Source organism: Onychomys torridus, chromosome 8, assembly GCF_903995425.1.
Source record: "Onychomys torridus chromosome 8, mOncTor1.1, whole genome shotgun sequence".
Taxonomy (NCBI): domain Eukaryota; kingdom Metazoa; phylum Chordata; class Mammalia; order Rodentia; family Cricetidae; genus Onychomys; species Onychomys torridus.
Genome location: NC_050450.1, coordinates 67,851,492 through 67,864,929, shown reverse-complemented (window position 1 = coordinate 67,864,929; position 13,438 = coordinate 67,851,492). Strand labels below are relative to the sequence as shown.

The following is a 13,438-nucleotide window of genomic DNA, read 5'->3' as shown; positions in this document are numbered from 1 at the left end:
GTAAGTATTCATTTGTAACATTAGTGTTCAAATACTAAAAAGACCATCTGGTATTAAACAAGCAGCCTCTTGGGCAGTGGAGTTTTACTTGTTTATTATAATTATTATTTTTGTCTTCTGAGACCAGGCCCCTCTATGTAGTCCTGGCCTTCCTGGAACTCTCTCTATAGACTAAGCTTTTCTCAAACTCACAGAAATCTATCTGCCTTTGCCTCCTAAGTGCTGGGATTAAACATGAGCTCATCACACCTGGCCTAAGTGTTAGTTCATACACACTACTCTTGTCTTATTTCTTGAAAGCCACTTCTGACTTACAATTAACACTTTTATTTGCAGAAACACCCAGGAACCACTTACTTCCAGCAAGAGTGTTTTTCATCCTGTCATACTGGTTCTCTTCTGTTGTTCACACTAAACTTTCTTTCATGCGTCTTCAAACAGCATTTAAGGCTAATTTACACAGCAATGTACAGGAATTCTGAGAATTCCTTGTTCTTTAAGTATTAAAGATTAGAATAATGAGGTCTATCAGTCCGTGTTTGAAATGCCACAAATCATCAAAATTCCTCATTTCACATGAAAGAGCCCCCAAGGCTCCTTCTAAGGCTTTGTTTCTTTCAACACCTTCCTTACTGATCTCTTGAAAAATGGCTATCAGGAAATATCTCTTAGATAAAACAGGAGTGAATGGAGGAGCTGGAGAGATGGCTCAGCGGTTCAGATTGCTTGCTGCTTTCCTAGAGACCCAGATCCAGATCCCAGTACCAACAGGACAGCCCAAACTGTTCATAACTCCAGCTTCGCAGAGCCAATGCCCTTCTTCTGACTCCACAGGCACTAGGCACACAAGAGGTATACAGGCATATATCCAGGTGAGACTCATACATATAAAATAAAAATTATTAAGATTTATGCATTCTGATTGTATGTATGTATTTTGCCTGCCTGCGTGCCTGTGTACCCCTTGTGTTCTTGGTGCCTGCAGAGACAGAAGAGGGCATTGGACTCCAGAACTGGAGCTATAAATGCAGTTAGTTGCCATGTGGGTGCTGGAAACTGAACCCAAGTTCTCTGTGAGAACAAGGTCTCTTTACTGGTCACTCATCTCCCTATCCACAAATAAATCTTAAGCAAACAAATGAGGGGCTATTCTTAGCTCTTCTCCTGTCCTCTGTATAGCAGATAGTAGAAGTAGCTGAAATTTTTATTTTGTTTAAAGAAATTCTGTGTGGCAGCAGGGACACACACACACACACACACACACACACACACACACACACACACACACAGGGGGAATTTACGTTTACTGCATGCACTTTCTCCCTCCTAAGGTCTGCGGAAACTGAACAGTCAACAATGATAACCTGCGGAACCAGTCGGAAGGATAGGTAAACTAAGAAAACAAATACAAGAAGGAAGAAAATGCTGGAGAAAAGGTGGCAAAACAAAAACAAACAAACAAAACACCCCAATCGAGCTCAGAGAAAAGATTACAAAGTTAGGATGCTGAAGCGAAAAGAACAGCTGGTGAGACAGCTCAGTAAGTAAAGGTGCTTGCTGCCAAACCTGACACTGTGTGCCAAGCTATGTAAACACATGTGCTATACACACACACACATAAAGAATTTAAAAATAACAAGGCAATAGGAATAATAGGTGGACTGAACTTCACATTCTCTACCAGCGGTACTCTTACCAGATCTGCATTAACAGTCTGGAAGATCCTATAGTAAACCCCCCATTCTCCTTAGCTGATGAGAAAAACAGAGAAAGCAAGTGACTCAGTCAGAAATCAGACTTAATTTTGCTCCAAAAGTGGAGGAGCAAAATACTTGGGAATTTATAATCAAAATGCTATGCATGTATGAACAGACCAGTGAATAGAACAGACTGTTCAGAGATAAACTCAAAAAACCAAGTCAGTAGGAGGAAGTGCTGGGACAACTCGATAGTTGAAAAAAGAAAATTGGATTCACATTTTACACTACATTAGAATAAAACCAAGTAGACAGAAGATCTAAATAGAAAGCATGAAGTTGATATGATACAAGAAAATGCTGCTGAATTCCTTTATACACTGAACATGGGAAAACATCTTCCTAGTTGAGACTCAAGGTCTAGAAGTAACAAAAAGAAAAGAAAAACTCAATTATATGAAATTTTTCTTTTGTTTCCTTTCTTTCTTTCTTTTTTTGGTTTTTTTTTTTCGAGACAGGGTTTCTCTGTGTAGCTTTACGCCTTTCCTAGAACTTGCTTTGGAGACCACGCTGGCCTCCAACTCACAAAGATCCGCCTGCCTCTGCCCCCCAAGTGCTGGGATTAAAGGCGTGCACCACCACCGCCGCCAGCAAGAAATTTTTCAAAAACCCAAACCAAAATTTAACTTAGTATTAAAAAGTCAAAAATAGCCAGGCAGTAGTGGCACACGCCTTTAATCCCAGCACTTAGGAGGCAGAGGCAGGCAGATGTCTGTGAGTTCAAGGCCAATCTGATCTGTAAAGAGAGTTCCAGGACAGCCAGGACTGTTACACAGAGAAACTCTATCTTGAGAAAACTAAAAACTAAACACACACACACACACACACACACACACACAGAGAGAGAGAGAGAGAGAGAGAGAGAGAGAGAGAGAGAGAGAGAGAGAGAGAGAGAGATATTAAGGAGGTGGCTGGTAAACATAGTGATCTACTTGAATGTTCATATAATTCTGTTCTGTCAGTTCTCCTATGCTTTAAAAATGTTTTATTCCATATTCTTATTTGTTGTCAGCAGGGAATTCAGTCCAAAGTTAACTGTATTATAGACTATGCAATCCTAATAAAAAAAAATTTTAAATACTCTGAGTGCTCAAAAATTTTAGGGATCTTAGATCTTCACCCAAAGGAATCTTGATGAGCATGTATGTATATGTATGTGTATACATATCTTAAAAATTCCAAGCTTGAAAATTCTTCTTGCTGTGGGACAATGCTCTTGTACACTGGTTTAATAAAACGCCGACTGGTCAGCAGCCAGGCAGGAAGTATAGGAGGGGCGAGTAGACTAGAAGAATGCTGGGAAGAGAAAGGGTGGAATGAGGACTTGTGAGCCAGACAGAGAAGCAGCAAGATGACAAGACAGAACGGAGAAAAGTACCAAGCCACATGGCTAAACATAGATAAGAATTATGGGTTAATTTATGTGTAAGAGCTAGTCAGTAATAAGCTTGTGCTAATGGCCAAGCAGTTATAAATAATACTAAGACTCTAAGTGATTATTTATAAGTGGCTGTGGGACCCTGGGACTGGGCAGGACACAGGAAAACTTCTAACTATAACTTCTGGTCTCAAGCATTTTAAGAAAGGGATGCTGAAGGGTAGAGAGATGGCTTGGTGGTTAAAAACATTTAATGCAAGCTGGGGCAGTAGTGGCACATGTTTTTAATCCCAGCCCTCGGGAGGCAGAGGCTGGTGGATCTATGAGTTCGAGGACAGCCTGGTCTACAGAGCAAGTTCTAGGACAGCCATACTACACAAAAAAACCCTGTCTCAAGAAACCAAAAATTAAACAACCAAAAACAAACATTTGTATTGTTGCTTATCCATGGGACCTAACTTCCAGTGTTCAATTCCCAGGATCAGATAACATCTCACAACCTTTTTGAAACTCCAATCCGAGGGGATCTAATGTCCTCTTCTTGATCTTAGCAGCAGGCACACACATGTGATGAACAGACATACGTGCAGGTAAAACATTCATACACATAAAATAATAAAATAAATAAATCTAAAAAATAAAAGAAAAAAGAGAAAGAAATGGGATGCAGAACCTGCATCAATGACAGTACTTTGGCTCACAATTACTGGGAACAATCAATGTTACCAATTCAAGAATAAAGGAGAACTGGAGCTGTTGATTAAAATGGGATAGTTACTACCTGGCAGGTGGTTTGCTGGATCTTTCACAATGCTGGAGAAATATATCCTTGGACACAAAAGATATGTCAACTAATTTAATTCTTAGTCTAGATCTAAATAGATACAATTTGTGGTGTTGGTGAATTTATCTAAAGTGTAACTAAAGCTTCTGTATAGCATCTAAGATAAGTTTTAACAAATATTTGTTTTTTAAAAAAATTACTCTTTTTCTTTTTTTTTTTACAGGCGTGGTGGTGGCGCACGCCTGTAATCCCAGCACTCGGGAGGCAGAGCCAGATGGATCTCTGTGAGTTCGAGGCCAGCCTGGGCTACCAAGTGAGTCCCAGGAAAGGCGCAAAGCTACACAGAGAAACCCTGTCTCGAATAAATATATATATATATTTTACTCTTCTTGCCAGGTGTGGTGGTGCACACCTTTAATCCCAGCACTTGGGAGACAGAAGCAGGTGGCCAGCCTGGTCTACAGGACTGGGTTCCAGGACAGGCAAAGCTACATAAAAAAAGAGACCATGTCTCAACAAACAAACAAACCAACAAAAAGAGTAATTGACTATCTAATTTTCCTCAGAAAATTAACAGTGTAACTCTTTAACAGTATAAGATTGCTGTATTTAATTAACACTGAAGTGACAACCCCTTTTCTCTCCAAGAAGCCAGTCTTTTTTTTTTTTTTTTTTTTTTTTTTTGGTTTTTTGAGGAAGGGTTTCTCTGTAGCTTTTGGAGTCTGTCCTGGAACTCATTTTGTAGACCAGGCTGGCCTCGAACTCACAGAGATCCACATGCCTCTGCCTCCCGAGTGCTGGGATTACAGACGTGTGCCACCACTGCCTGGCATCTTTAGTCATCTTTAATATGAAGTAAAAATGAAATGAAAAACATCACTGTTTGCCCAGCGGGATCCAATCCTAATGTGCTTGAACACTTGGACCACTGTTGGTAGTGCTGAGGGGAGAGGTTATAACACCCTTGGAGCATGGGGTCAGCTGCTGGTCTCAAGGCCACTAAGGGTGAGCTTTGAGAGTTATAGCTTGGTTCTGCTTCTCCTGCTTCTGATATGGATTCTGCTTCCTGTCTGTCACTGAATATGGCCTGCTGCTGGGACGCTGACTGAGCCACTCCAGTCCCCAGGTCTTCCCTGATGATGTGACTAGAACAAATGCTTCCTTTCTTCAGTCGCTTCGGTCAGGTGTTCTGTCTCAGTGCCAGCAGAGTCATTAATACAGACTTAAGGTTAAATTAGTTTTGAACCATTAACTAATTTATGACCTGACATTCTCTTTCAAATCAAAGTACTGGTCAGTCTAAGTCAATTAGGTAACTCCACTTCCATAATGGCACAATGTGTCTTCCCAAGAGAGATTTTAGGGTTTGGCAAATTGATCCTAGTCTTTTCCCTGCAAGTATAGTGGTGGGTACATGAGCTAACACAAATGCTGTCAAAAGCAAAGCAGTCTCACTTTCAAATGCTGAATGCAGTATTTCAAACATTACTTTTAAGGATCATGACTGATGAGTAGATTCTGAAATCCATACAAGAATCTAAAGTCCAAATGAAGACTCAAAGTCAAGTGGTGATAAAACATCGAATCAATACCAACCTCTACTGGTGCAGATTTCTGAAGCATAGATCCTTTTCGAGGAACACTAGTTTTATCTAAAAGGTAGCTCCTTATAGATAAAACTCTAAAAACTTTTATCTATAGGATAGCTCTAAGAGGATAAACTATAGATTTCAATACAATCAGTTCCTTTCTAGATACAAATAACAGTTCATAGAATTTAGGGAGAGGACACAAACTACTTAGTACCTACACATTTTCATGTAATAGGACAATTACTGCTGGTTTTAAAATGGTGACAATTTGAAAATAAATATATCACAATTTTTCTCATTTTCTTTCCTAAAGTAAAATGGTCATTTTGTAAATTAGATTTAAATTTTAATTGATTATTTATATAATCAGTCTACCTAAGATACCATAAATTTAATCTCATTTTACAAAATTCTTGATTATGGTTTTATCTTTTTACAAACATTGTTGCATATATTTTAAAACCTATTAACTTTCTGGGAAAGATAAAATATAAATATGAAACACTGAGTCAATAAATAATTAGAAAATACTGGTTTTATTTTATATTTTGAAACAGGGTCTCATCTATTCTAGGCTGGTCTTGAATTCTTGTCTTCCTGCCTCCACCTCCTGAATGCTGGGATTACAGGTCTGTGCTGACTCTCCAGCTTTGATACTGTTAGTCATAAAATAAATCAAATTAATGGTCTTTTGTATAGTCCCAAAATACCTCTAGAGAAAGCAATACTCTATCCATACCATCCAAAGCAATTTTTATGGGAAAAACAAAACAAAACAAAACCTCCATCTAACTCAAATATATAAAATACATTATTATTTTACCATTTGAACAGATAACTAAGTCACGTATTGGGGAGGAAAAAAAAAATCTAGTATCTGCCAGATGTGGTGGTGCACATCTTTAATCCTAGTACTGAGAAGCAGAATCAGGCAGAGCTCTGTGAGTTTCAGGCCAACCAGGGATCCACAGTGAGACCTGTTTTGTTTTGTTTGTTTGTTTAAAGTCTAGCATCCTCATTTTAAATGTAGCTTATCTTGGATTTGACCCCAGCACTAAGGAAAGGGTGGGAGGGCATGAGTAGTGGGGACATGTAGCTGGCTTGTGGGTAGCATTAGTCACATGATCCTTTATATCAGGAAGGCAAAAACAAAATAACCATATGGAAGAATTCCTGCGCTCCCTAAAAGGTAAGATGAAACGTGTAAGTGGTTGATAAAATTGAAAAGCTAATTAAATATTATAATAATAACCATGATGAAGACATAAAAATCAAGAAATTTTTATCATGACATATAAAAAGGTTACATGACAATTGAACCATTTTTGATAAGAACAAAAATGCACAGATTAAAAACAGTTCAATTAGTATCCTAGAAATCAATTCACAAAGAAGGTTAAGTCCGTTTTCAACATTTCCACAGACAAAAAGAATGTAGAGGCTTTAACAAGAATTACAGCAAGGAAATGTTAAATGTGCAAGCCAAGCTCAGAGAAATACATAGGAATAAGTAAAGGCCAGCCCTAATCTGCACGAAGCACCCACCCAGTAGCAGACTGCAGCTATGAAGGTGTCTTCAAGCCTACGATGAAAAGAAATGTCCATTTTGTTGCGTATGCACCTCCTGCAATAAATTTGAGTCAGCACCAATGACAGCCCTGCAGTCCTCCTATGTGGTGCTGATCAGGTGGTTGCAGAGCTTCAGCTCACAGCAACACAATGCAGCTGAGCAGGCAAGCACAGCCCACAGACAGAAACCCTTCAGACTCCCCAGAACAAGCCGACCTTTAAGCCTCAAGTTTCCGGGAGAAAACGAGATGCTGATGTTGAAGACGACATGATGGTAAGCAGCTACTTAAATTGGTAAAAGACTGACTTTGGATTTTTACCCTTATCTTTCGTTTTTATTTTTTTTTAAGCCAATGTTATGATTGAAGATATTCAATAACAAGTGCATGCACCAAAATCTGCTGCAGTAACAGTTGAGCTTTTCTTTCTAATGTCCACTCATTTGTAAATACATATATCAGTATTCCTTTAGAATCAGTACTGAAATATACTGGGGGAAAAATCACTTTACAGAACGTGAGGTTTAAAGGTATGCTATCAGTCTTGATTTTTCTGAGTTCATTAAAATGTTTTACCAGGATGTAGTTATCTATGAAAAGATAAAATTTCAAAAAATTGTTTTAATATAACTGTTTTAACATCTTAAACTACACACATATTGTGTCTTACAATACTGCAGAGATTTAAGAAAAACAGATACGACAGCCATTTTTTTTCTGAATCAGAAAACATATTATCAAAAATAGTAACAGCCTAAGTAAGACTATAAAGATCCTCATTTATAGACAATGCTATTCTTCCTATTACGGCTTTGAGAATATAAATCAGAACAAATATGGTAAGGAATAAAAATAAGGAAGAAAAAGCAGGAGAACCTCTCTCTCTCTCTCTCTCTCTCTCTCTCTCTCTCTCTCTCCCTCTGTCTCTGTCTCTGTCTCTGTCTCTGTCTCTATCTCTGTCTCTTTTTTTCTTGGTCTCTCTCCCTCAATTCCCCCACCCCCAACTACCACATAGCCCCAATTGAAGGATTAGGCATTTGGACTATAAATGAAGGGCAGCTTTGTTAGTTTAATCACTGGAACAATTATAAAAGGACTCAACAACAAGGAGGTTTATTGAAAATTTTGGCGAATGCTAACTGACCCATGCAGATGCTGAAAGTGTATTTGCATATTAAAAGAAGGATGTATCTGTTTGTTTTCAGGCTTTGATGGAATATCAGATACTGAAAATGTCTTCCTGCCTGTTCATCCTTCTGTTTCTCACGCCTGGCATTTTATGCATTTGTCCTCTCCAATGTATATGCACAGAGAGGCACAGGCATGTGGACTGTTCAGGCAGAAACTTGACTACATTACCACCTGGACTGCAAGAGAACATTATATATTTAAACTTGTCTTATAACCACTTTACTGATCTGCATAACCAGTTAACCCAATATACCAATCTGAGGACCCTGGATATTTCAAACAACAGGCTTGAAAGTCTGCCTGCTCAGTTACCTCGGTCTCTCTGGAACATGTCTGCTGCTAACAACAATATTAAACTTCTTGACAAATCTGATACTGCTTATCAGTGGAACCTTAAATACCTGGATGTTTCTAAGAATATGCTGGAAAAAGTTGTTCTTATTAAAAATACTCTAAGAAGTCTTGAGGTTCTGAACCTCAGCAGTAACAAACTTTGGACAGTTCCAACCAACATGCCTTCCAAACTACATATTGTGGACCTGTCTAATAACTCATTGACACAAATCCTTCCAGGGACATTAATAAACCTGACAAATCTCACACATCTTTACCTACACAACAATAAATTCACATTCATTCCAGCTCAGTCTTTTGACCAACTCTTGCAGCTGCAAGAGATAACACTTCATAATAACAGGTGGTCATGTGACCATAAAGAAAACATTACTTACTTATTGAAGTGGATAATGGAAACAAAAGCCCATGTGATAGGGACTCCTTGTTCTGACCAAGTATCTTCTCTGAAGGAAAAGAGCATGTACCCCACACCTCCTGGATTTACCTCAAGCTCATTTACTATCAGTGGGATGCAGACAGTGGACACCATTAACTCTTTGAGTATGGTAACTCAACCCAAAGTGACCAAAACACCCAAACACTATCGAGGAAAGGAAACAACATTTGGTGTCACACTAAGCAGAGACACCACTTTTGCTAGCACTGATAAGGATTTGGTGCCCTATCCAGAAGACACAGCCTCAGAAATGACCAATTCACACGAAGCAGCAGTTGCAACTCTAACTATTTACCTTCAAGACGGAACGATGGCAAACACAAGCCTCACTAGTGCAACAAAGTCATCCCCAACACCCATGACCCTAAGTATCACTAGTGGCATGCCAAATAACTACTCTGAAATGCCTCAACAAAGCACAACCCTCAACTTACGGAGGGAAGAAACCACTGCAAATGTAAAGACCCAGTTACCTTCTGTGGCTAGTACTTGGAAAGTAAATGCTTCACTTCTCTTTATGCTCAATGCTGTGGTCATGCTGTCTAGTTGAGGGTCTGCAGTTTCTGAAACTAAGCCTTCCTTTCTGATGTATAGTTGGGAAAATATGCCCCTATCTAACCAGTGATTAAAGCTATATTATGTATTCAAGAAAGCCAGTCTTGTATTTCTGAATTTGATGTAAACAAAGTAACTTGTCTTAATTAAAAGAAGTGCACAATGTCTTGGTACTTGCTGCTATTTTACTGTCTTAAGTAAAACTAATGACTTTTTTTTAAATGAAATGTTTCCTTTTTAAGGCTTCAACTTATTGCACAAACCACAAAAAGCATCTAAACTTTAATATGTATTTTATGTATGTTTACACTGTCGATGTCTGGGAAAAATAAAAGGTCTATGCTCATAGCTTTGTTGCTTGGTTGTCTAGACATTATTATAACAATCTATTTAGCAGAATTGAGATGAACTAACATTTCTGCTCTAGGAATTCTGATAAGGCCTGTAAGGTGGATAAAATGTGGGACACCCAAGGACTTCACCACTAAAGTACAACCAAGGCTGCCACTCTGTAAATAGTTATACCACATCATTATTTTACACACAAGCCTGAATTGTTTTAAATCTAAATGATGTCCTGCTTCTGAGGAACTGCTGGCTACTTTACAAATTATATAATGGACAAATGCTCTTCAAAAGACTAGGAGACACTTGGCTTTGCATTTTAACAAGGAAAATTTAACTTTGTTTTGCATGTAAGAAAAGTATTAAAAACAAAAGGATAAAAAGCTTTAGTTTAAGGACTAAAGAGTTTTCATGCATATTTAATAGACCATTAATAAAAATTAAATATTTACTACTATAGGAGAAATGTATCCTTTATAAAATCAGAAATTATAATCTGATCTACCAAATTTAAAGTAAGATTAGTTTGGGGCTCAAACCATGGAGTCTAACAGCTTGGGTCATTCTGAGGGAGCCTGTGGGATGGAGGGAAGGAAGGAGTGAGTGGGATTCCTTTGGTGCTACAACTAGGTAAGTATCTAATAAAGTGGACTAACGACAAGGCTGGGCAGGGGACAGATTTGCTACTCCACATCCACTCACTGCACTGGACTCCACCTAGAACAAAATACTGAGAATTTTGGACAAAATAGGAAAGTACTTCACTTTATGAATTAGTAACAAACCTAACAGCTGAGAATCAACAAAAGAAGCCTACACATAGGCTAAATTAAAATGTAAATACCACATCCAAAGTGGGTAAGCTACAAAAAAGGCACTTACTTGGTGAGATACAAAGAAGAATCTAACTTCAAGCATTTCTAAATTTGGGGAGAGTACAAAAGTAACTTGGTATGCTTTTTCCTAAAAAATTCAGATAATCTTCTTTCCTAGATGAAGACTATAACTGCATCCTGCCCTGTTTGTATGTACAGGTTGCGTGCATGTGAGATTGGACACATTTGTTATCTTTCTCTTCCTCCATTGTTCTTTGCATCACTGGCTTGAGACATGGTTTCTCACTAACAAAAGCTTGCCATTTTGACTAGCCTAAGTGGCCAATGAGCTCTCACGGATTTGTCTATTCCCACCCAAACTGCAATGCTAGCTAGGGGTTACAGGCCCATGCAGCCATGCCTGGTTTTTTTAATGGGTGCTGGGGACTCCAATTCCAGTTGTCTTGCTTAATTGACGAGCAAGGATTCTTGGCCAATGAGCCATCTCCTAAGCCACTTAAGGACATTTCCATTCAGAAAGGAAAGTAACAACAGTAACGGAACTCTTCTCCATACCTTTTTTCACTGTTGTATTGAGACAGGGTCTCACTATGTAACACTGGCCAGCTTGGAACTAGACCGGGCTGGCTTCCAATTCCCAGAGATCCACCTGCCTCTGCCTCCAAGTGCTGGGATTAAAGGCGTGCACCACCATGCCTGTCCTTTCTTTTTCTTTTTCTTTTTTAAAGAAGGCTTACGCTTATGGAAAATTACAAGGATATTTCAATAAGAATCCTTACTTATATTGTCTCTACTGTAGCTTTTGAATATTTTTCTGCCTCTAAAAACTTGTCTCACTATATTAAGTAATCTCATTATGAAGAAAAGCCCCTTAAAATGATTTTTCCCCCCAAACAGGGTTTCTCTGTGTAGCTTTGCACCTTTTTCCTAGAATTCACTTAGTAGCCCAGGCTGGCCTCGAACTCATAGAGATCCACCTGTCTCTGCCTCCCGAGTTCTGGAATTAAAGGTGTGTGCCACTACCACCTAATGATTTTTAGAATGCATTACTTCTTCAAATGGGCATGCTGTTGTTCTCCCTTCCAAAACAATCTTCACCGTCCCTGACTGAGGCTAACTGCTTACATAGTGCCTGCTCTATAATATATGTGGTTTGCTTTGTTTTGGTTTTTTCAAGAGACACACTGAGTTTCTCAAGACCAGAATCTTCAGAACTAACTTTTTCATTGTGGATGCCAAACATCTTAGAGTTCCTATGGGGACAATAACAAGAAAGTATAATTATGGAGTATAACATTAGCAGCATCCATGGATTAGATCATCCTGACTGACATGTCTGCAAAATGCAGAGGAAAAACTTGGTAAATTCCAAGTAGAACATATGTCAACTACAGTGACTATGTCTTAGGAAGAGGTATTATCTAGCCTTAAAGTAATTAGAATACTTCCCCTCTAAGGAAATTATATTTGTATCATTACTAATCAAAGAGGGCTCAAAAAGGGCTAATTTCCCAATGCTACTGTATTATTACTCCCTAAATATTTTAAAATGGTGTTACTTGTATCTCTTCCTAGAGTTCATGTGTATAAATACATGTAGGAATATGTCAGCATGTATGATGATTTATCATGTTTTTTTGTTAAATGACTTGGCCAATTATAAAGTAATATAAGGGTTCTAAGCATATATAAAGTAAGTGTATTAAACACATTTTCAACTTAGGATATCATCAACCAACAAAGATTTAGTCTATAGATATCTATACATACACCCCTGAGGCTTTGTTCTAATTTTGTAAGAAACTCACTTCTGTCATTTAGCAGTACAACCAACAAAATACTTTATTGTTCTAACTCCTTCTCCTCATCTATGAAATGGGTTGACAAAACAGTGTTGCTTTTTATCTCGAGAGAATTAAATGACATAATGCACATAAAGTTTTCACAGTGTCTTGGCATTCACATGTGTTATAAATAATCCTGTATGATGATGCTATGAATCAACAACAAATTCCTTTAAAGGATACCAAAAAAAGTCAGAGAAGAGACACCTAAAATTGTTCATAAGGTTATACTTTAAAAATTGTGTATTAAAAAAAAAAAAAGGTAGGGTTGGGGATTTAGCTCAGTGGTAGAGCGCTTGCCTAGCAAGTGCAAGGCCCTGGGTTCGGTCCTCAGTTCCAGGAAAAAAAAATGTAAAAGCCCATGTGGCGCACACCTTTAATCACAGTAATTGGAAGGCAGAGGCAGGTGTATCCCAGTGAGTTTGAGGCCAGCCTGGTCTACATAGTGAGTTCTAGGACGAACAGGGTTAAATAGAGAAATCCTATCTCTAAATAAATAAGTAAACATTATCCACAAATAGTAAACCACCAGCTTACATCACGTTGGTGAAAAACAACAATTTTGTTTGTTTGGTTTCATTTTTAAGTGGAGAAGAAAAGGCTTATTTGACATTAGTTATGCTGCACAGACACCCATTTGGGTACAACTGGCCCAGGACTAGAGCACCATGAAAGCCCCTGAGGAGGATAGGCAACTGCAAACATCAGCTGCACAACAAAGAGTGAGTGATGTCCACTATCAGCCAACGTGTAAAACAATACTTGGGGCCAGAGAGAAAGAGTCAATAGGTAAAG

General features: G+C 38.4%; 2 protein-coding genes across 7 annotated transcripts in view; one reads left to right on the top strand and one right to left on the bottom strand.

Annotated features, from left to right (window-relative positions):
- Nf1 (neurofibromin 1) overlaps nucleotides 1-13,438 on the bottom strand; it is a 257,122-nt gene that overhangs the window by 68,666 nt on the left and 175,018 nt on the right. The window lies entirely within an intron of this gene.
- Omg (oligodendrocyte myelin glycoprotein) lies at nucleotides 7,179-9,966 on the top strand. Its single transcript, XM_036195410.1, has 2 exons — nucleotides 7,179-7,354; nucleotides 8,285-9,966. Exons 1-2 carry the CDS (start codon nucleotides 7,349-7,351, stop codon nucleotides 9,611-9,613), a joined length of 1,335 nt encoding a protein of 444 aa, XP_036051303.1. The 5' UTR covers nucleotides 7,179-7,348; the 3' UTR covers nucleotides 9,614-9,966.